The 23,979-nt window shown below is 42.3% G+C and overlaps 1 protein-coding gene across 1 annotated transcript in view; it reads right to left on the bottom strand.

Annotated features, from left to right (window-relative positions):
• Positions 1-23,979, bottom strand: part of ptgfrnb (prostaglandin F2 receptor inhibitor b) — a 77,707-nt gene that overhangs the window by 43,678 nt on the left and 10,050 nt on the right. The window contains exons 4-5 of the mRNA XM_085349006.1: positions 16,098-16,505; positions 9,296-9,706 (exon numbers count right to left, since the gene is read on the bottom strand). Coding sequence (XP_085205132.1) covers positions 9,296-9,706; positions 16,098-16,505 — 819 coding nt within the window. The remainder of the gene's footprint in view (positions 1-9,295; positions 9,707-16,097; positions 16,506-23,979) is intronic.

Genomic DNA, 23,979 nt, shown 5'->3' with positions numbered 1-23,979 from the left:
GCACAACCTCCTTAATTTAGCTGCTTTTCATTTTACTGAAGGATAAATTTTCACTGAGTGTAGGAAACTGCCGGAAAGCAGCAGGAAGCATCTTAAACACTTTCCTTAGGGGAGAAAAAGTCATACAGTTAATCCTGTACGAAACAAAGTTTACCAAGCTTAACTCTCTTATTCACGCAACCCTTACACACAAAGTAGAGACTAATTACAGTTTTCAGATCCTTAAAATGAATCTGGAACATTACTCGTTTAAAATTACTTACTTTTTCTCCAATTTAAACATATGCTGGAAACAACTGGGGATTTAGTGTCTTGCTTATCAGCTTCAACATGTGGGCAGGAATTAAAACCACCATCCCCAAGAATGATAGCCAACCCTACTTCCCTAAGCTACGGACACCCACAACACAAACACTCGGCAGCATCAACACGGTTTGAGGAAACACAACGTCCTCTTTATTTGCATTTCTTTTTTCCAAATGAATCACATACATGTTTTAATTCCTGCAATTTTACAATAAAGTTAAACGTTAAAGGAAAATTTGAAAAAGATTGGCAGAGGACAGCCTGCTTTAAAACATCCATGGAAATTGATAGAACATCGACCAAGAGCTAATTATTTAATCAGGTTTCTGGCGTGATGTCAGGTGTCCAGCGTGTTGAATGTCATGCAACCTCTGGTCACGATGAAAAAAAAAAAGTGTGTATTCCCTGACTGGCTGGTGAGTTCGTTCCTGGAGTTTGTCGGCAGTCGCTAGGTAAAACTAATCGGAAAGAAGGCGGTGCACCAACAAAACTCATTGTGGTTTCTTTGGTTGCTAGGAAATTGCTGTAGTTTATGCAGACTTGTTTGAAAACACTATTTGCTATACTAGTAGTAGTAGTACAAGTTGGTCCAAGTGCTAACGCAAACACATCTGAAAATATTTCACTTTTTATCTTTAATCTGTTGCACTTTCAATAGCAACCAGCGTGTAACAAGTGAGAGTTTATAGACAAGTCCAGGCATGTAATTCCTTGCAAACTGTGGGCAGCTGTGGCAGACTGAAAGCAACAAAAGCAGTTGTAGGATTTCGGCCAGCTGATCGCAGATACACATAGGTGCCAGGGGTTCACTGACTAGTCTTGAGCCTTTTGTGACTGGGACACACCTAGTTGGGAGTGGCTGGAGCTTAAGTGGTATAAGGTTGGTGGTTCCTTTCATCGCCGCTCCAGTCCCCAGTTTAAATGCCTTGCATACCTAAATATCCGTGGGCAAGATACTGAACCGCAAGTATGAATGTGTGTGAATGTCAGATAGAAAGCAATGCCTGTGTGAGTGGGGCGTGTTATAAATGTTGTATAAAGTGCTTTTCATGCTCAAGTAGAGCACCAGTTCATCCATCAACTTCAGCAATCGACTATCCAGCAATTGCAATTAACCTGGCAAACACTCGCCAACCGGTCAGTGAATGCTCATTTTTCCCCTCACAACTGGTGGATGGCAGATGCTCCATGCACATGTGGTCTGGCCCTTTTTCACTTGACTCTGCCACCATGATTGTCACACAGCCAAGTGGCGGACAAGTTAACAGTCACGTGTCTGCAAAACCTCAAAATACACAACCTTGCAAATTAATGCACAGAATCAGTAGGTGAGGGAGATTTTAGAGCTTCTTTGAGAGCTAGTGAGGAGTCAGTTTGGTTGTTGTTGTTAGCAAAGGGTTAAACAACTCTTTCCAAATCTTACAAAAACGTTCATGACAACTATGGAAGGTAACTACTTTCAATAAAACTTGGTTATCAGATAGACAATTTATCATTGGCACATCTAAAGCACATCCATCTTTTATTGCAAGTAGATCCTATAGCACAGGCCTGATCTCTTGCAAATCTTATAAGAATGAAGCTGCCTTACACGGTAATTACAACAAATGAGGCTCCAGTATTTTACAAGCTAACAATGATGTATTAATGCAGCTTCACAGGAATCCCGTGTGCAAAGTATTGCCTGTTCCTACATTCAGCACACACAGAGAAAGATACTCGAATCCAGAATCCTCGTTTCCAGCAGTTTCTCTTTTAATCTGCGTTTTGTTGCTGGAAGAAGATCTGCCCCTTTAGCTGCTAAATGCTCCGGTATGTTTATCAGCTGGTTGATAACAGCTTGTTTGGTGCCAGTACAGTTGGATGATCAGAGCTTTTTCCATTGCAAATGACACCACCTGACATTCACATCTCAGCCGGAAGGCTGAGCCTCTCCATCCTGTCTGCAGAGAGGTCTCACTGTCTCCTCTCAGTCATACATCCAATTGAGTGGGTCTGTGACCTCCCCCAAGTGGTTCAACTACCTCCACTGACTCCTCTCAGTGTGGAGTGGCAGCTGAAACACACAGAGGTTCACACATAATACTGAATTCCTCATTGTGCCGTGGCACGAGGCCAGGCAGGCAGCAGAGAAATGAGATTTCAGCTGCTCATTTTCTGTCCTGTGCTCAGAGACTGACTGCAGAAGAAGAAAAAAAAAGATCAAGTGGTTAACGAACAGCTCACATCTCTGTTCTCCAACACCAGAGATGTGTGAGTGCTAATCTTTATTTTGAGATCACAACCCAATAACGCCCGATCATCCCTCATTAAATCGCAATGAACAAAGCTTTTTTTTCATGATGCAAGTGCGTGCAGGAAAACCACAACAGCTCGACTGTTTGGCTTATTGCAATAAAATGCTGGGAAAAGCATAGACATCTTCCATTTACCCTCTATGTGAGAAATCCACTGGCTCAAGCTCAAGATGGAGATAAAAATCAAAACTAGTGACAAGAATCAAAGCTCTGAGCTGCTCCTTTAGTTCAGCTTGAGATCAGATGCCTTTGACTCATATGCATATACTGGATTTTCCATGTATGCATGCAGCCAGTACATGTTGCTCTACCGGATTTTTGCTACAAATTGACAGCAAACAGCCACACACGACTAGAGCCACCTGTCTTTGCTCCTCCCAACAGTGTCATATGACACTGTATAAAGGGTGAACATGTTCCTTTAGCTATAGGATCCGTGAGGCGCACTGTAAGGGTTACATGAAGACTACTAAAACCCTTTTTGTAGCAGAAATTTACTGATAATGTTTTTTAGTCTACTCTTTCATCTTTATATTGATTCTTCCACTAAAAGAGGTGATATGAAGCAAAGAGGTCAAGCAGACACGTTACTGCACAGGACTGACCAAACTGTCTCAGTTTCATGGCGTATACGTGCCACAGCTGTGTGCACAAACCCTTTGAGTTTACCTTCAAATGAAGTGGTTTAGATAATCTGGAAACAGCAGTTTAGAGACCAAAATGATTCACAGATTCAAAGCGAATGTGCACAGGTCCGTATCTGCGTGGTACGCAGACATGACTGCTGCGCATATTCATAAAATACACAAAATTGAATACTTTGCATGAACTACAAGATGTCTTTTTTCCAGTAAAGTGGCTCTACTGACAGTAACTCCAGCTGACACGACAACGCGCGCACACATAGGGGAAGTGTAGCCAAGGGTGAGACAAATTACACCCTCTTTAACTCCGTGTGTATCTGTGTGTGTGTCTGTGCGTGTTCCTGCCGTGGGGAAACTCCTAAACAAGTTCTCCAACTCTGTTTTTTTTTTTTTTTGCACTTCGTGGTAGGGTGAGCCTGTAGCAAAGCATCGTGGGAAGAAGGGGCAATCCTCAAGGCCGCACATCAGTTGAATAGGAGCTGACTGGCTGACAACACATAGAGAGACACACCAACGTGCACGCACAAAAAAAACTTGAGAGGAACGGGTTTGGAATATATGAGCTTCTGTATAGTCAATTAGAAATGTTAGTGTGTGTGTTTCAGCAGACGCAGTATGAAGGAATGTTTACCCCCAGGCCAGCATGTAAGAGTTCCACCAGTGAGAACCGCCTCATACCCTCAGTATGTGGGACACACAAACACACTGAAGACAGTGTTTGAAGCGTGCGTGTGCATGTGGCACTTACTTCTCCAGAGAGCGCCTTCAACAAACCTACTTTCATTCTCATACACTTGTAAACCACTCAGCAGACACACACATGCAGAGGAAGCATGCAGATAAATCTGAGTGCTATCACACACACGTAAACACAAACACATGCAAACGGTTAAGTTGGAAAGCGAGACGATGTCCTTGATGGTGCCGTTCGATACTGTGCCCTTATGCGGGCTGACTTTGATATGCGTGTGCCCGCAAAGCTTTGCTGATATTTGCAGATGTAACACGGATCCTCCGGGCTTGAGGAATCTTTTGAGTTTGGAAAAGAGATGGCTGTTGGTTTAACTAAAGGCTGCCTTTGACATACTTTACAGGATGTCCTGCAGCTAGCAGAGGCGCACTGTACCGTCCACTGAGACTGACCGGCTGTCGTTTAGATATATTGTAGTTTAATAGCTGGACCACACCATAAGACTGCTCACTATGTGTTTTACACTAAATACATATAAAGAAATCCTGCTAAACTGCTCCATGTGCATGTACATTAGACCTGCCTTCGTCTAAACAAAGCCATTAGCTGTTTTTTAACATGCTGGACGTCGCCAGCTCTGATCACTTGCTCGCACCGTCGACTCAGGCCAACCTTTGACAATAACTTCTCTTTAAAACAAAGATGTGCCCGGTGCTGAACATGTGTAGCTGGAACAAATCTGCCTGTTTGCTTTTTGTTTTCGTAACAGTACAATTTGTCTAAAGATTTTGAAGGAGGGCACTGCAATCGGGAGGGGGGGTGCTCAGTGGTTCCAAAGCAAACAACAGGCACCCTGCGCCTTTATAATTCATGCGCGGCTAGAGTAAACAGGAACAACACACATTCAAAGTCACATTCTGAAGCCGGGCTGGTTGATATACTGTTAGATTTTACGCTAACAGTAATGACACCCTGTAGCTTTTATTATCCAGCTTCTGCACATTGTTAGCAAAGCTAAATGAACCTGCTTCTCCAGTTGTTTAAAGCACACCAGGATATGGATTCCACATTCTCTCTCTGATCCACACGCTGGATACGGGAAAGGAAAGCCCAGCTAAATTCTCCAAAGGCCGGCTATAAAACTGGGTGCAAACCAAGAAGTGATAAAGCAAAGGTGGCTGTTAACGCTGAGTCACCCATGGAGCACTAGCTGACTACTTCTTTTCACTCTCTTTGCATTTAGTCATTAGTAATTATTAATCTCTGGCTCTCTTTCACAGTGTCTTTTGTTACGTCTCCCTCCCGTCATCTCCAACCAGTCGCAGCAGATGGCCCCGCCCCTCCCTGAGCCTGGTTCTGCTGGACGTTTCTTCCTGTTAAAAGGGAGTTTTCCCTTCCCACTGTCACCAAGTGCTTGCTCATAGGGGGTCGTCTGATTGTTGGGGGTTTTCCCTCCATTATTGTAGGGCCTTTTCCTTACAGTATAAAGCACTTTTTATATTTTACATTTATATTTATTATTGAAACTTGCACCAAGGGAGTGGCACTCCAATTTCGTTGTACTCTGTACAATGACAATAAAGGCTATTCTATTCTTGAGGGGACCGTTGTTCTGATTTGGAGCTGTGTCTACAAATCGGGCAAGTAGACTGAAGAATCCAGCAACAGCATGAACCTCTTGTGGCAAATCCATCGCAATGTTCAGGGATTTATGGGTTATTGACTTGTTAGTTGAACGTCCAGTAAATTTCCTTTTGATGTAAGTATTTTCTGGCAACCACGTCCCCCAAACTCCGTAGAGGGATTATGGGACTACGAGGTGCTTTTGATCCTTGCTGACAATATTACAGCCAAGAAGCACCAAAGCAAACTGGACTCCATGAATATCATTAAGGGTTTTATGCTTTTATGCTCTCCGAAAACGAAATGGGGACAAAAAGACTAATTGCCTTATTCCTGAAATAAACCAACACTTGGGCTTTTCAAACTTTTAGCCAGTCGATCTGCCAAAGCACTTCCTGGGAATTCCCCAAACCATTAAATATAGTACAGTAGATGAAATAAGAGCGCTTATGTAACAAATTTTTATTTATTCATTATAGTCTGTTTCTTTCATTGAGATCTGGGATTTGGGGAATTTGTGAGAAATTCAGCTGTTCTTATGATCAGTTATAACAGGACTTTTACATCAGTATTGAATACCGGAGACGCCACAATAGAGCAGGATGGCTTGGTTAACAAACCAAAGATTTAGCCATTGGTGTAGATGTTAATACACTAAACTTTCTTTTGGCTGATCCCTCAGTTCCCAAGAGGCAAAGATTTTACATCTTCCTGACGCGCCCATTGCTTCTTACCCCCAAACCTTGAACCCTACTTGAGGTTGGTTGGTGTCTCCTACTGGAGTCAAACTGCGGATTTCTTAAACGCAAATGTTAACCACTACACAACAAAGCCCCTATTAGACAGTATTTAGAAAAAAAAAGTCAGCACCAAATATTATGGATGGGAAGTTAATTTTATTTAATTTTATTCTAAATTCTGTTGTTGGCTTTGATCCATTATCAAAACAGTAATTCTGTTTCCTGCATGACACTGTTGTTGTGTCTTGCTTTTATAAAATTCTGAGTGGTTGACCTTGCAGGAAAGACTATTTGGGTCAACAAGATCAATTTAGAAGAAGTACAACATGCATAAACCCTCATTCGCTTTTCCCATTGATTATGTAAAATTTTCCAGGTTGGTTCTGCCTGGACCACCCAAGTCTGCACCAAACAGACTTTTAGTGGTAAAACCTGCATCTGCCCTTGAAAGACGGCCTTTGCGGTTTTTAATTAAAAAAAAGAAAAAAAGAAAAAGAAAAAAGTCAAAAGTCACCTTCAATCCCTAGTTGATAAAGTCAAAAAAAGAAAAAACAATCTCAAACATGGGTGTAGAATGTGCAGGCCCCCTGCTGTTTCAGTTCTGACTGACGATGTTCTGCTCTCAAGGTCCCTCCACCTTGAGAGCAGAACATCAGTGTCAGCGACCTATCAGTCTGGACATTGACTGGACCATTACAACACCTTCATTCTTTTGATTTTAAGCCATTCTGTTACAGGTTTTCTGCTGTGCTTTAGCTGTCAGACAGATGGCCTCACATTTGAACCTAGAATATTTTGGTATTCTAGCAGTTCATGGTCAAGTCGATGACTTCGAGGTGCACGGGTCCAGTGTGGACCTGTGTGCACCAAATGTGGTGCTGTGCATCATGGCCAAACACCTACACTTTGGTCTCGTCCATCCAAAGAACATTATTCCAAAATTCTTGTGGTTTGTTCAGATGCAGCTTTATAAACTGGTAGTAATGCTGTCATGTTCTTTTGAGAGAGAAGAAGCTGTGGAACTGTTTCCGTGAGTATTGCACGATCTTTGGGGCGAATTTGATGGGACGTCCACTCCCGGAAGCATCGACCAGTAGAAGGATGAACTTTGGATTGTTTGGAAATTTCCTTATAACCTTTTATTATGATGCTTCTCTAAGATCACTGATGACTTTTTTCCATTCTTGGCAATTTGTTAAAACAAACCTGAATTCTCCAGAGCTGCAAACTGTAGTAATGGTGTGCGTACTACAGTACATCCTTCTGCACTTTGGCTTCTGCATTTTGCTTCTGCATTTTGATTTGCTTCTACATTTTGATTTGCTTCTGCATTTTGGCTTAATTTTTGTTAAATAAATAAATAAAAGTGTCATATGTCATGTTTGTAGTTCCACTGAAGATTTATTCACCTCATTTTAAGAGCTTCTGAGCGTAAGATGAGTTTTTATTATTATTTACTGATATGTATATATACACACTTACCATGACTTCAGCTATGTATATTAAGGATGAAACAAAGAAACCAATTCCATGACTAACTGCATGACACAGATAACCTTCCCAGCATGCCAGCTATATCTAAATACAACATGAAGTGAAATTCAAACACAGCGAGAGCAGGATGGAAATAGAGAAGGGAAAGACGGATAGACAGAGAGACCACCCACCACGCCAGTAATTGATTGCTGTGTCAACTGTGTTTGACATCACTGCTCTTTAGAAGCAGGATCAGAGCATCGTGCACATGTACCCAGGCACACTAACAGAATACCCAGGGGTACACGGAGCAGGACAGGCATGACTAATCAATCCTCTTCGCAGCAGGAGTCGACAGGCTGATGAGGGGATTAAAGAGCTACCCCCCTTAAGACTCAAGATTCATCTCTAGCAGCACTGTTACACATCCACACCTCATGAAATCATACATGAGAAACGTGCACATGGCTTCTTACTGTTACTTCCCCCAACTACTCCTTTAAGAAAAATTAGCCAACCACAGCCAAGGAGATGCACACACACCTTCCTGAGAGTGCGTTTGTCGAGAGTAGGAACATTTAAAGTTTGCTGATAAGGTGAAAATTGAGAAAGAGACAGTCATTATTGGTTTTATGCAAAAATCAATAAGCCAACAGACAGAGCCCCACATCTGCTGTGTCACAATTTAAACTGTTTACTAAAAAAAACAAAGCATCATAGCTCAGAACACGTCCAAAAGCAATTCAAATCCATCATAGGAACTGAAGCTGTAATTAAAAAAAACAGCCAACAAGATCACTCAACGAGAAGAGGATTTAGACAGTGAAACGTTTAAAATAACTAATAAATTGCTGATTGTTTTAGCAGCACATCAGGGTGGCATTTCCCAGCTTTACTCACAGCAGAGCAGAATGGGGCGTTTCACCTTTTTCTTCTCTAAACCAATGTGCTGGAAAGAAATCCTGATCCCAGGCGCACACAATGCTACAAGCAGAAAGAAGTCCCAGTCTTCCCAGTAAAGAGGCTGTTATTACAAATAAATTAAATTACTTGAGGAACTTAAATAAGACCTATGTTCATTTCAATATTTTTACCTTTCATCTCTAACAGTGTTTGCATGAGTTACACTAAAAAAATGATTTGTCTTTATTCGTCCCTCGCTCTCCTGCTTTTTGCAAACATTCTTCTGATTGGCTGACCTTGGCAAACAGAAGGTAGGTGGGGCTTCTCCACTCAAGGACAGACCCATGTGCTGGAGATGATACACACTCTCTGACATCACACAGAGCCGAGAATAGAAAAGCACTTGGTACCCGAGAGCTTTTTATGGACAAGCACAAACATTTCTGCAGTGTAACAATAATGGAAACCACAATAGGACCACTCTAAAAAGATTATTTAATGTTTTCTTCTCATTACTGATTTGGTCCTTTAAGCTCAACTCATTCATTTGAAACATTATACGAGATGAGACATAGTGTGGCAACAAAGAAGAAGAACACTGTGGAAAACACTCACGGATCTCAGAGACCTTCACAGTCACAGGGTTGGATGTCTTCTCCGCTGTCATGTACCACCTCCGTCCTTCTATATTGATGAACGCTCTGATGCGGCAGGTGTAGTTCCCTCCATTTTCAATGGTCACCCCCCTCACCCCCAACCTGTAGTCGCCGGTTTCTGTTCGCTCCAGGCTCGCCTCCCCCTTTTTTCCTTGCGCTCCGCTGGAGGATGTGTTTGAGATCACCACCCCGCTGCGATCCATGGTGATGATTTCACGGCCGTCGGCCAGCCAGGACACTTCCAGGGAGAGGGCGGGCAGGTTGTCGGCGGTGACGCCGCACATCAGGGTCAGCGAGTTGCCAGGAGAGAGGACGAGAGAGGTGGAGGAGGGAGAGGAGGAGGGTGAGGCCTTCACGTTGAGGGAACGACCTTGAGAGGACAGACATGGCATCAGTCAATGAATCCTAAGAAAACACTGCATGAAGACAATAAAATGCTTCAAGTCTCTGTCCTCGCACTGACCCAACCCACCAAAAAACACATCTCATGACTCTTTTTATGAATTGAGACTTCATGTACTGAAGCATAATGAGCATTTTCATGTTAACAATTAGTCAGAGAAAACAGGAAAAGGCACAGATTCTGTCAAATGAGGTGTTTCCTACATCCACACATCTACTCAGGTAGCCTTGTTTTTTCATAGATCAACGATGCGATTGATCGACTAGTTTTCCTCCAACAGCTGGATGACTAATTTGTGAAGATCGGCTTTCATGTGTCACTACACTGAGCTCGCCGATGCTGCAGGGCAGAACAACCGTCTGCAACTAGGGCTGAACGATATATCGCATTTGCGATAATATCGCGACATGATCAAGTGCAATTTTCTAACCGCAAAGGCTGCGATTATACTCTGGACATGTCCAAATTCATGGGCTGCATCCTCCTGAGGCCGCATTTGTAGACCGATTACGTCACAGCGACGCGCCGAAGGCTGTCCAAATTACTACCATATCCCAGAATTCATAGTGCAGCCCAGCCAAACTCCAGTTTCCAGCAATGGCGGCCGCTACTAAGTTTTAAAATTACTCATACTAATCTTTCTGGGTCACAAAATAAACTTTTAACATATTTTCAGGCGAGAAAGTAGTTGTGTAAACATCAAATATCTGCTCGGTTTATCAAGATATCCCATATTTGCAAAAGTGCTTCGACGTTTTCAGAGGCGTCTGCTACCCACCAGCTCGACAGCTAGCCGGGAGCTCGAGGGTTACTGATGCGGCCGAGAACGGCACAACTCCCGGCACATCATTTTCAGATCACCGCGGAGTTTCGCTGCTCGGGTTAAACGTAATATATAAGTCACTTAGACAACCTAAAAATGTTATTGTTGGGCTTTTTTCAGTGTTTTGTTTGTTCGTGAGTAAATCGGTTTGGCTGAGATTAAAGTTATTAGATTAGATAAAATAAAACTTTATTAATCCCCCGGGTGGGTTCCTCCTTGGTTTTCACACAGCTGACTAAACGTCAAACAGAAAACTTATTAAACAGAAGTATGAGACAGTCGAGAATTTACACCAGTGTCTGGTTATATTTTAGATAGCAAGAAGCAGACGGCCGAGTTTATTAAACTCCACCGAGACAGCGGTGACGCTAATCAGAACTAGCCTTCTGATTCAGAAGGCTAGACCGTCCAATTTCACGCGTTTGTGTGTGTGTTTATACAATTGCTATTATGTTTGCACTTTATGTGTAATGTTACTGACTGCAGAGATCAGTAAGATATGTGTATTTTTTATTTATTAGTTTTATTTATTTAATATTATTTTTTAATTGAATGACTGTCTAGTAGTTCACAGATGTCGAAAAACTGAGTGTGGTAAAGCCACTGATTTTTTTTATGTATATTTCTGCAATCTGCACATTGTACTGACTTTCATTTTAATGTTTACACCAGGGTTCCTTGTCAGCACTTTATGCTCAGATGTTTGTAAGCTAAAAATAAACTATTGTGTATGTTCAAATATACTGTTGTGATTGAAGAAGTTAAATAAAAATGTCAGTCATCAATTCATGCATCACCTCATGTCATCATAACAGAGGTCTGTCTTCCAGGAAAGAACAGTTTAAAATTAATGTAATATAGTATTGGCCATACTATATGATGTATTGCTTGTCTTTGTTTAATAATACAGAAGACAAAGACCTTAAAAAATAATCGCATATCGCATCGCAATCGCAATATTGGGGCAAAAAATCGCAATTAGATTATTTTCCATAATCGTTCAGCCCTATCTGCAACTGCACGTCAAGGTGGTAATGTGAGCCGGGGCAACTCGCAGCAGAGGCAGCTAATTAATGCGCAGTTATTTCTTTAAAGAGTACGCATAGTATTATTCCTTTAAGTAAACAAGGTGCCCATGCCTGCATGCCCACCAATCAAACTGTGGGAAACACTTCCTTTATGTACACAAACCAGCTGGGCGGTGACAGCACACGTAAGCACAAAGTCCCATTCAAAGCCAAAAACACTACACCTGTGACTCATTTAGCACGACAGATATATGAATAAGCAAATTGGCCAACTGGCTGATTCTAATCTTACCGAAAGCGGGAAGTGCTATTATAGTTCGGGATAAAACGGGATGTAACAGCACAGTCTGTACATCCTCGTCATATCAGTCATGAGATAACAAAAAAACATTTAGAGCAGTGCATGGGTGTATGCGATTGCTCCTACAGCATTGTTACGCAGAGGTGCTCAAGAAACCTTCCTGCAGGTCTCTTTACTAATTTAAAAAAAAAAAAAAAAAAAAAAAAGGGGGGGGGGGGGTTTAGCCAATTACAAATGGCTGTCAGCCTACTTCTCCTTTTTCTAAAAAAAAAAATGTATCTTTAAACCCAAAGATTGGATCGGGCTTGTAAATATCATCTCCAGTGACAACATAAACAGCAGTATGGGGGAGAGAAAAAAGTCTGTATGGTGTCTGGAAACGGACAAAAGAGACAAAGCTCACTCTGTTTGACTTTTCTCATCCTCTTTACTCAAGTCAGTAAGTCAATATAAAGAGACTGGGACACAATGGACCTGAGACCGAGACCTGTTTGTGTGTCTGTGTGTGCACTGCTCATCACTGGTTTCATTACAAACCCCTTAAGAGGATATGGTAACCTGGAAAGATATAAGATATGGTGACCAGAGCAACCACACCGATGAGCGTGAGAGACAGACAGAGAAAGTGTGTGTGTCTGAGTGTGTGTCTGTGCACATAGGGGCCTCTATGGTCAGCCAATGAGGGTCGTGAACCTCCTGGGAGAGAGCGAGGCAGGCAGAGAGAATGAAAAGACGAGCGGTTCACAGAGGAGGAGATTCCTTTAAAATGAAGACAGCCACACAACAGAGGGAGAACTCTCCCATGTCCCCTCCCTCCCCGCCCCTCTCATCCTTGACTTTCTTCCAATTTCACTCCGGGCACTGTCGCAAGCTGCTTGCACACAGGGAATCGTGGGGATCCTCTCTACACTTTGCTGAGCATTGTGTCCCAAGACGACCGCTGCTGCGAACTGCCGTTAAACATCCAACAGCAGCTCACAGATCTGCACATTAAGTATGCATATACTAAATATCTTTTATCCCAAATCAGGAAGCAGATTTGAGGATTATGTACTGATCCCTCCCCTGCTGGGGATGTGCAGAGAACCTGTGCGCGCAGACTCACGTGGAAGCGGCGCACTGCACTGCTACTGATGACCCTCGGCTTTTTTTCAAAGGATCTTTTGAAGCCTGAATAACCACCGGCCAGCTTCCTTTTCAATTATCCCAGAAAAGATATTTAAATTTTGTCCAAGGGAAGGACAAACGCACGAAGCTGAGGCCGGGCAGCAAATCACTAACCGCTGTGGCTGAAAAAAGGAGACAAAAAAAAAAAAAAAGAAAGAAAGAAAGAGTTGAGTAAGTAATAAGTAAGCAGATTTAGTGTTAAGAATCATTCACTTCAATCATTTCACCTCAGAAACACCTCACAGGTGTGAGGACTGTTAAAAAAATTAGTTGCCCATAATTAGTTGATAAACCTGATCAGACTTCACACAGCTCAGTGTATAAAGCCCCATAATGCGTTTATATCACAGGCGTCAAACATAAGGCCCGGGGGCCAAAATTGGTCCCCGGAGCAAAGACTTCAATCCGGCCACTGGAGCACTTTGGATAAATTTCAGACTTTATCAACGGGAAAAGCAAGTTCCCATTTAAAGGTGTTCAGAGTTTAATGTTCGGTTCTTTAAAGACTGCATGAAGAAATCTGATAAACTGTTCACTTGTGTGGCCCTCTTTTAATTAACTGCTACTCTCCGACAGCTGTTCGATATAAGGATATATATCGGATAACGATATAAAAACATCTATCGTTTCATTTTACGCTATCGCTTGTTTCGTGGTGTCGCAAAAATAAACTGTTTATAGCAACATTTTTTCATCGTTTTGATGGTCACTGTAGTGGCTATATTCATTCCTTAAAGTTCTCTTTCTCTTATATTTAATATAACCACACTACAGACGGACAAGCGCCTGTTTTTATGTGTTGTCGTTAGCAACAAGGACGGTAAAACCATTGCGTGTCCGCTTGTTTATTTCCCACATAAACCTTTCACAATAAAGCTCAAGATCCTGTTGAGACTTTTCAAAATAAACTGAATCACATGAAAGAGTATGCAGAGTATTTACGGATAAGAATTAAAAAAGAGCCGTCAGGTGCTAAAAAAAATAAACCTTAGACTCAAACGTTAGAACGGGCTTTTCCCCGCAGCACGCCGTGTAATAAATACTCAAAGAAAACGGCGGCTGTTACAACTTATGTCTAAAAATGTATCGTTTCATGCATCGGTTAAAACACTCGACTCCAGCTACATGACAAACAGTTCACGCAAGACGAGCTGCCCGAGATTCACAGAACTTACAGAAAATGTTACATTTTTGTGATTTATATCGTTATTGGACGATAGAATTCTTATATCGGGATATGAGATTTTGGTCATATCGCACAGCCCTAGGCATGATTCTATAGTTTTTCGGTAATGTGAATTAAAGCAGACCACGCAGGTCAGAGTCACAAGTCTGTGTCAACAGCAATAAGCTCGAGCATTAGTGCGGTATGCCTGGGTCGCATACAAGCTGCCTGTGTGTGTGGACTGCTGGAGACAAAGAAATGCATGTTGTCCAGAAACATCTTATTTTGAAGTCTTTAAACATGTAGAAATATATGTTACTGTATCTCATTAGTTAATCCTCTTCTTGTTTTCACTGCTGCCACAGAAGATCATCTGCCTCCATTTCCAACTATCCCTGTGGTCCCATCCAAACTATTCAACCTGCCTCCTCCAGCTTCACCACCTGTCCTTTATTTCAGTTGCACCATCTCACCTGCATCTTTTAAACCTTCGCTCTTGCATCTGATATTGATAAGCATCATATCTGTATGAATAAACCTCTCTGTTAAAATTAGCGTCCACTTGATCTATCACTCCTCAACATTATGCAATCCCAGTCGAGCCAACATTGTCACAGCCTGGCTCCAAAGTCAGAGAGATGCAGACTGAAGCCAGGAATGATTAAATGTGACAAAATTATGAAAGTAAGAAAAACAAAAAAGAGAAAACCACGAAGTGTGAACGTCGGTATTATTAGCAGTGAGGGTGTATGGATGGATGGATACGTGAACAGTGTAGTGGGAAATACTGAGAGGCACACAGCAATGACGAAGCTGAAGACACGCTCTCAAAGGTCTGAGGAAGGGTGTGGTTTACATCTTAGAAGCACAGCCTGGCTTTTCTGTGACTTTTGGCCGGGTTAGGAGACAATCCACCAGAGCGAGGCTGCAGGCCCCGAGGTTCAGCTGTTAGCGATCCCGAGTCACATTTACAACCTCAGCCTGAAACAGGGGAACACATCGGTTTCATGGAAACCGTCCCGTCTGGTTCCTGTACCATCACAGCTTAACGGTTATTAACTAATTGCCTTCACATCACATGTGACGGAGGTGACGCAGAGACCAGTCTTGACCTGCTGCAGTTTGCATACAGACTGAATGTGAGACACTACATGCTGCAGAGAGCTGCACGGTGAGGATCGCCTCCTTTGATTCCTCGAGAGCGTTTAGAGAGAGAAGCTACAGGAAATGTCAGTAAACACACATCCACCATCTCCACAGTCCCGTGCATTACTCTGTGCAGCACTGGAGCTCCACAGGGAACTGTGCTGTCTCCCTTTGTGCCCACCTCACATGAGCCACCCACAAACACAATGCCGCGCACCATCTGATCAGCCAATCAGACTAAATGAAGTAATAAGGAAGGCCATCTCTGTCTGTGAGAGGAGGTCAGCGAACAATCGTGTAAAATCCTGACCGCCCTCTTCACCACTTACTGCACAGGCAGCAGAGCATCTTCTCTAACAGAGTGATTCAGCTCCACTGGCAGAAGGACAGATACAGGACATCTTTCATAACACATTTCAAAGTCTGTTTATTTATACAGCACCAAAGCACAACAACAGTTGCCTCAAGGCAGTTTATAATGTAAGAAAAAGACCAATAAGACAGAAAACACCAACTGTGAGCAAGCACTTGACAACAGTGGGAAGGAAAAACTCCCTTTTAACAGGAAGTGACCTCCTTCAGAACCAGGCTCAGCTAGGGGCAGCATGCATCCACTACAGTGAAATGCAATGCATCTGTCTGGCAAAAGCATGTTTTAGGGTTTTTTTTCTATAGTTAGGTTAACCAAAACAAAGCATCAGCTGTGCAAGTAACAGTGAAACTCTTACCTGTAGGAGTAACTGCAACAGTTCCCATCTCTTTGGTACTCTCCACGATTTTTATCCAATTTCCTCCACTTTCGTGCGTCCACTCCGTCCCGTTGCATTCATAATTCCCTTCATCGGACGTCGTCATTCTGGAAATCACCAGTTCAAACACTCCGTTCCTGCCAGGGACCAATCGGATGCCTCCTTCTGCATAACGCCGGGCAAACCTGGACCCCGTGACCACATCCCCCTGAGGACCATACGTCAAAATCTCCTCTGACGTCGTCCCCTTCTTCACCGACCAGGTGACAGACAGGTAGGTGGGGTGGATGAGCTCCCGAGTGACGTTGCAGGAGAGAGTTAGGTCACTTCCCTCTGAGATGACTGGGGGTGGGGTCTTGGGGGAGACCTTGAGGGTGTTGGGAATGACTGACGGGAAAACAAACCAAAAGAAAACGTTTTGAGTGAATTAATCACACAGCCCAATAAAACTTGGACTACAACCAGACAGAACAAACAGAAACCAGAAACCAGAAAGCTTTGTGCACCAATCATCTTTCCCTTTGCCTACAGATTCATAAGCAGATACGATTCCTCATACGGCAGCTAATCGGCAGCATATCTGCATTTTCCTTCACTTGTCTTCGTCGTCTATCACTTGAGGCCTATTTGTGTGTCGCTGTGAGCGAAAAGGTCTTGTTTACTTCGAGGATCTGTTTAAACTAATTCCCAGGTTTAAAAAGCAGCGTATTTGAGCTGGAAATTGTAGGTAAAACGATGACATAATAGCTCAAGGCAAGCAAAGGCTTTTCCCTGTTGTCTGATATTAGACGGTTTGCAGGTGCATATGATAAAAAATGAACAATTCGACATTTAGCATCTATTTATTGGGTGGAGTGACAGAATCTTAATCTTACTTCAGTGTCACACCTTTGTTTACCACACCTCAAAGCGGCCCGTCTGTCAGGTCATCCGGCTTAAACTAAAAGGCAAAAGCAGGGCTAGTGTAAACTCCTAGTGATTCATGTAATCCAACATAATATTTCGCATACACTCGTGCCAAGGTCATTGGTTGAAGGACAAACAAACAGACGCAGATAAAGCTGCAAAAAAAAAAAAAACCCTCAACACGCCCAGAGGAGTGCTTCTGAAGGTCACCGTCTTAACCAAGTAAACTCTCAACACTCTCACGCAACCACTTTCACCTCCACTCTTTCATCTCAGGCTCGTTTACGTATTAAAAATGAAACTAAACGTATCATCCAGAAGGTCTTTACAGAGCAGATTTCACCGTTCATTCCTTTCTTGTTATGACACACGAAGGAGGATGATGAGTCACTGCTGGAGAGAAAAAAATAAAATAAAGTGAAAGGCCTATAACTCCTGGGTTCCCTGATGGGAGCATGGCTTTGCTTTTAAATGCATGCACGGCGAGAGCTATGAAAATAAGTTTTTACCTCTGCTTCTCGCAACGGGAAGAGTGCGGGGAAAAGACAGATGCTGAGATGCAGTGAAGACACGGGGGGTTAATAACAAAGCTGAGAGGCAATATCAGGGTGGGGTTGGCGTGTCTGCTAAGCAAAAATTACAGGCTCTGTTTTATCATCGCAATCAAGTCATTTGAACTTTGTATATTAAAAAAAAGAAGGAAATCTGTGCTCTGTGTATGTTTGTGTGCACACATTACCATTTCTCACACTTTAAAGCAACAGTAGCTCCAAACTCTGAGATTTATCACTGAAATGCTTTAGATAAATGATGAACTGTGTATTTTGGAAGGCAGCTCTAGTCGCGTTACAAATGAATCCAAGAAGCGGCAGATGGCCGGGAATGAGAAGTACGTGGCTATGCATTATGGGAATTAGAGAAATGCCACGTTTACATCCTGTGGGAAAGACTGCTTTGTAAGCAGTTAGGAATAAAAAGTTCGCCCCAACTTCAGACGCAAACTTAAAAACAACGGATCAACACGTCCGGGTGTAGACAACGATGCACAGCGCTGCTTCAACCGTCTATTGTCCTGCGAGTGAAAATGTCCCGGCTCTTTATTAAAATTCGATCGCTTTCCAATGAATAAATCATTAACATTAATTACTACTGTGCACTTACAAGTGTTGTAGCAGGTTTGACTGTCTTCGTGAATACTGTTCTGTGCGATTAACGCTGGCGTTGATATAAATTGACATGGCATTGCAATATTTTGCGTCGTGATATTGTTATCATCTATGTAAATTAAAATATTCTGGGAATACCGTGAAGAAGAGGGCTCCTCTCATGCACCAACATCCTGAGGTAACGTTAGCCGAGCAAACTTACATTAATGAAACCAAACTGACAGACCATCCAAGGCTGGAGGCTAATGGCTCAGTCACACGAGTAGAAATATGACAGCCAACTCCTTACAGCTACCAACAACTACAAAATAAATACTAGTCTGCCTGGTTATTTGATTTTTGTTCATCATTCTTGCAACTCGTGCTGACTAAATGGTTGTCCAAAGCTGGAGGTAAAAGGCAACCTTTCTGCAAACAGTTGCAGTCTGACTTGGACTGACTCCAATCAGTCTCAGAGAGATTGTTGAAGGTTTGTTTAAAAACAAAAAGTTGCCATCAGTGTTAATGAGGCTTTCTGAATGAGCGCAACTCAAGGGGATTCAACTCAGCTGCCTGTATTCTGATTATATTCCTATAGAAGACCAGAAGGATGCGGAGCACAACTGTAATAGTCCAATGTGAATTTCTTTCCATGTAGACAGCAACAGCTATGTGATTTTTTACAGTTAATTTCTGCATTATCAGAAGCAGAGTGCTTTTAACTGCCAACTTGACTCCATTCAATCACAGACTGATATCAGACTGACTGTCTTATAGTAACATTTATAGCAGGTTTTAGTGACAGTGATCGTATGCTCAAAATTTCATTTTGCATCAAAAAGATAACTGATGTATCTGTTTTATCCAATAAAATTAAGTTATTGACTAAGTCTGAGGACTTAATCTGCAGTTGGAAAAAGGCAATTTTAGTCACAATATGTTACTGCAATACTGCAATATTGGGTCAGCCACTAATCAGAAGGTCGGTGGTTCGATTCCAGGCTGCATGCCAAATATCCTTGGGCAAGATACTAACCCCGTGTTTACTTACTGGTGGTGGTCAGAGGGCCCGGTGGCGCCAGTGTCCGGCAGCCTCGCCTCTGTCAGCGCGCCCCAGGGCAGCTGTGGCTACAATGTAGCTTGCTATCGCCAGTGTGTGAATGTGTGTGTGAATGGGTGAATGACTGAATGTAGTGTAAAGCGCTTTGGGGTCCTATGGACTAGAAAAGCGCTATACAAATGCAGGCCATTTACCATTTACTCAAAGTATCACAAAATTTAAGAAAACCAATAAATTTATATTGTGATAATGTCGTATCACGAGGTTTCCCATCTCTAATAAACATGTTCACTGGAAAGTGTGAGCAAACACATGAAAATGGACAGAATCTGTTGAGAGGTAACAATATGATGTTATCCATGTTCAGAAGAATTTTTGTACCTTTTTTGTCTGATTTCAATTCCTGTCATGTATGAGTCTGTACACATTTTAAACTCAGGGCATACGTCCGCACAAGTATTGATGGAAGAGAGCAGGATATGAAGTGAATATTTAAGTGAAGGACATACCAACACCTGCATGTATAACATAAGTAAATCAAAATAGATCTATAGCAGAGGTTTGGGATTCTAGTCTCAATCATAATTATCACATTTCAGCTTGTATGTGCATGAAATACACTCAGATGATTGTTTCTAAAGGTTCATTCATTACATATTTCTTGACAGTGTCTAGAAAAGGTGTCCTGTAAGTTGTCCTCTCTCACAGTTGCACACAACGGGAGATTTTCTTGAGCAGCCATGCAGGAGACGGGACATAACTTCCACTCGTTCGGTGTGAATCCTTTGGACAGCTACCTGGTGTATATCCTCACACGGGCACGCTCGAACATCGCAGGACCCATTCCAGACGAGCTGGATAAAAGACTCAAAGTCTTTTCTGTGAACTGCTACATAGACATACGACCTCTGTAGTCTAAATGTCACTCTTTATCTATCGATCAGCTCAACACAAACCAGGCTGTCAAATTAAAACATGACGATCAGGCTACAACATGCTGCTGATAGTGACGAATACAGCAGATATGCATGGGTGTTGCTGGTGCTTTGTTGATTCGGCATCAACAGAACTCCTCCTCTCGGGCTTTGGTTCTTTGTATGATTTTGGGTGATTTGCATCATGATGTCTCTGTTCGTTTAACAACATTCTATCCATAGGAAAAACTGTGCTTATTGCAGGATTTAAAGCACTTATTTGAATCCTTGAGGCATTCTTAAACCGTGGACATAAACAGGACTGCAACAGACACCAGTCAGACCTGGCAGTGGAGGTCAGAGCAGCCTGCAGGCCTGCTGATGCTGCTGTGCTGCAGTGCTGTCTGTGGCAGATGACAAAGGCAGAGCAAATAATCTGCGTTTTGCTCTATCAATTAAAATTAGCCTGAAAGGAGTTCTCAAACCCTCAGCGACCTGTACTTCACTTGTTTCTTACATAACCAATCAGCCTCAGTGGGCTGAAAGAGGCAGCGCACGTTTGTGTGTGTGTGTAAGAAATGTGGCACACATATGACTCAAATGGTATAAATCTAGCTCATCATCTGCGTTAAAGACAGTCTCGGTCAGAAATATTTTGTCCTTTACATGCTGCAAAACGAAGCGCTCACTGATACATATGCTCTACATATACACGACAATCTCTCGCTCACAAACAGCGCTGCCTAGTTAATTCAGGTCTAAATTTAACAAGGTGTCTGGGGAGCCGTGCTGGGAAGCAGAGAGCAGCTGAACATGATGGTGCATTATGGAGCTAGCTAACCTGCTGTCAGACATTGCTCTTTGTGAGTTCATTTCTTAAAACCTCCTCAGGTAAAATCTTACTCAAATTACCACTTATAAAAAAGAAATTCTTTCTGGAGGACAGAATTGTCCTGAGAAGGATGGGTTGGACACGGGTAAACACCAGATTAAACCAATGCGGAGAGTACAGCTTTAATTGCCAACTAGAAAAAAAAGAAACCCAATTAAATTCAAAGGAAAATGCTGAATACATGTTTCTTTGTCAGGAAGTAGTTCAAATTAAATCTTCACACTGTGAATGTAGTAGATGATCTGAGTAATGGAAAGCGTATCTCTTTCAACCGTGTGTCTACAAAAGATCTAGGGACCCATTAGCTCTTCAAAGGATAGAGTCGGTTTGAAATAGCCGGCTTTTAGATAAAATAACATCGGCAAAAACCTGGAACTTTTAAGCTGCAATTAAGCAAGCTTAACTGCATTTCCTTTAATGGCCACTTGTTCAAAAAAGTCTGTGCCTACACACTCTTGGTAAAAAGTTTAAAGTTAGAGCAAAAATCAACACGGTTCATATCTGATTTTCAGCTCTAAAGTTTATTTTTCTCTTCATAACAACTGTGCAAAGGATGATTTCTGAGGATGATGACTCATTTAAAATGCTTGGATGCTGACAATTATGCAGAGTCAGGCATGGAAAGGCTGCTCTTTGTGACAGGTGGGTGCTGTCATACATGGGTGTAGCTGCCAGCTGTCCTCGAGGCTTCACCTCTGCTAAACTTGTGTCTCTGAACTTGACCTCGTCTCATAAACTCTCCTGTGATATTTATTTTGCATCCTTGGTTATTCAAATGAATGATTAATATATTAATATAAATCTATACAGATTTGTCCACACTGGATATGACAGTAAGAGTTAGTAAAGCTCTGTTAACGTGTCCCTCTACAGCCTGTTGTTTCTTAGTTTCACCAGTGAAACTGAATTAAAAACAAAACATAGATGACATATTGTCGCCTAGGCAACCACCAAGCTCCCAGTGCCTACAGGCATTCACTAAAACATGCTGGTCATTGGATCGTTTGAATAAATATCTTTAACTAAATATCAATGTTTTCGACATGTCTTAGTTTACATTATTACACAGTTATTATGAGAGAGCATGTCTAATATTTTTCCACTAAACAGTCGTCTTCTCCTTTGGTTAGGTTTGTTTGTAACAACCATTTATAAAAACTTGTGTTTTGCTTTTGTTTTATTTTTAACTGCAATTCTGGTCGAGTAGCTTTTATAGTGTTAATTCAACATATACTACAAAATAAAATGACTTTTTAAAAGTACATTTGTGGGCAGTTTATTTTCAAATTATCCAATCACAGAATCAAATGCACAAAGCCTGTGATGTCATCAAAGGCACAAAACTTGTGATGTCATCACATTCTGTCATTGGAAGGAGAAATTCAGTCAACTGTTGCAACTCTTTGGTGGCAGAACTACGAAACAACCTGTTTGTTAAAACCAAGATAAGGAAGACACAGAGAGACGCAGAAGCAGACGCAGACGCTGAAGCAGACGCATATAAAATGGCAGAAGCACAGATGGAAGTGGTCGTGAGCCCAAATATAACAGTTTTGCAAAGATCGGAAAATGACCTCAAAAAACCCCAAACACCAAATCCTGAAACACGTCCTCTGGCACAAGTTCAAACCGAAGTGGTCGTGAAAGGCAAGAAAAAAAGGGGGCAAAAACAGAAAAGAGTGGCTGAAGAACCCAGACAACCGATTACTCGGGCGTATGCTCGGGCTCTTCTAGAAGCCCAAAACAACGTGGCTGATGGAAGCAACCTGAGAAATGAAGAAGTGTCAGGAAACCCTGAAGGAACCTCTGAAAGGGAAAACCCTGGATCCCTCCCTATGTCAGAACCAAAGGACGAGGTGAATATGGAGACAGAGGCAAACATGAATAACGCCAGTGGACAAAACCCTGGGCCAAATGGAGGGACGTGGCAACATCAGCCAAATCCCAGATTTATACCCCATGATGGCAGAGTCCAGTATGATTCATGTTGTGAGATTGCTGCTCTCAGGCATCAACTACAAGCTTCCCAAAACCACCAGAACGAGCTTTACTGGAAACTGGTAGCTGCTAGTAAGAGGGCTTCTTATTACCAGTCTAAGGTGACCAAACTTCATGCACAGATGATCGCCGACAAAAAACAGCATGAAGAAACAATTAAAGAGCTCATAGAGCAACTGGAGGAGGCTAATGATAATAATAAGCCTGATAAGAGCAAAACAGAGGTTCAAGCAAAGGACAACCAAGCAGTTGTCATGCTGGATGACATGATTCGTGTCCTGCACGAAGACGTCAGCGACCCTACCACAGAGCAGTGTGTGGATTCTTCTACACAAACCACAGAGGCTTCACACACGGACTGTGTAGGTCTGAAGGAGGCTCAATTTGAAGTCCAATACAAGACTCAACAAGAGCAAATAGGAACACTCCAACAACAGCTCCTAGAAGCTCAACACCAACTCAAGGAACAGGAAGATAAACATAGGCAGGACCAGGAGACACTGAACATGGAAATCAGTGAGCTTAAATCCCAGCTCTGCTCCAACAAGGAGCTTCATGACATGAAAGTAGAGACTCTTTATCAAGAGTTGAAAGAAGTCAAAGCGTCCTACATTAAAATCACACAGGAGCAAAATGAACAAAATTCCAACACAGCAAATGGAAAATCTGAGCTAATGGTGGAAAAAGACACCAAAGAACAGGACAAGGAAGAAGAAGGAGAAGACTCCCTGACATCAACTGAGATGTCTCTGCATGACTCTCTACAACAAACAGAAGACAGAGAGAAAACAATAACTACCAATCCAGCTGAACTCGAAACTGAAGCTAAGACTGTGCCAGAGAAAAAACCCAAGAAGAAGACGAAGAGGAACTGGCTGCGTCGGCTTTTCAGCTGTACCAGTCCACAGACAGACTGATTTACACAACTGTGGAAAAACTAAATAAA

The sequence above is a fragment of the Diplotaxodon limnothrissa genome, linkage group LG23 (genome assembly GCF_057381915.1).
Source record: "Diplotaxodon limnothrissa isolate DT_005_m linkage group LG23, D_limnothrissa_male_GT1.1, whole genome shotgun sequence".
Taxonomy (NCBI): Eukaryota; Metazoa; Chordata; class Actinopteri; order Cichliformes; family Cichlidae; genus Diplotaxodon; species Diplotaxodon limnothrissa.
The sequence above is the reverse complement of the archived record's forward strand: the minus strand, read 5'-3'. Positions and strand labels throughout refer to the sequence as shown.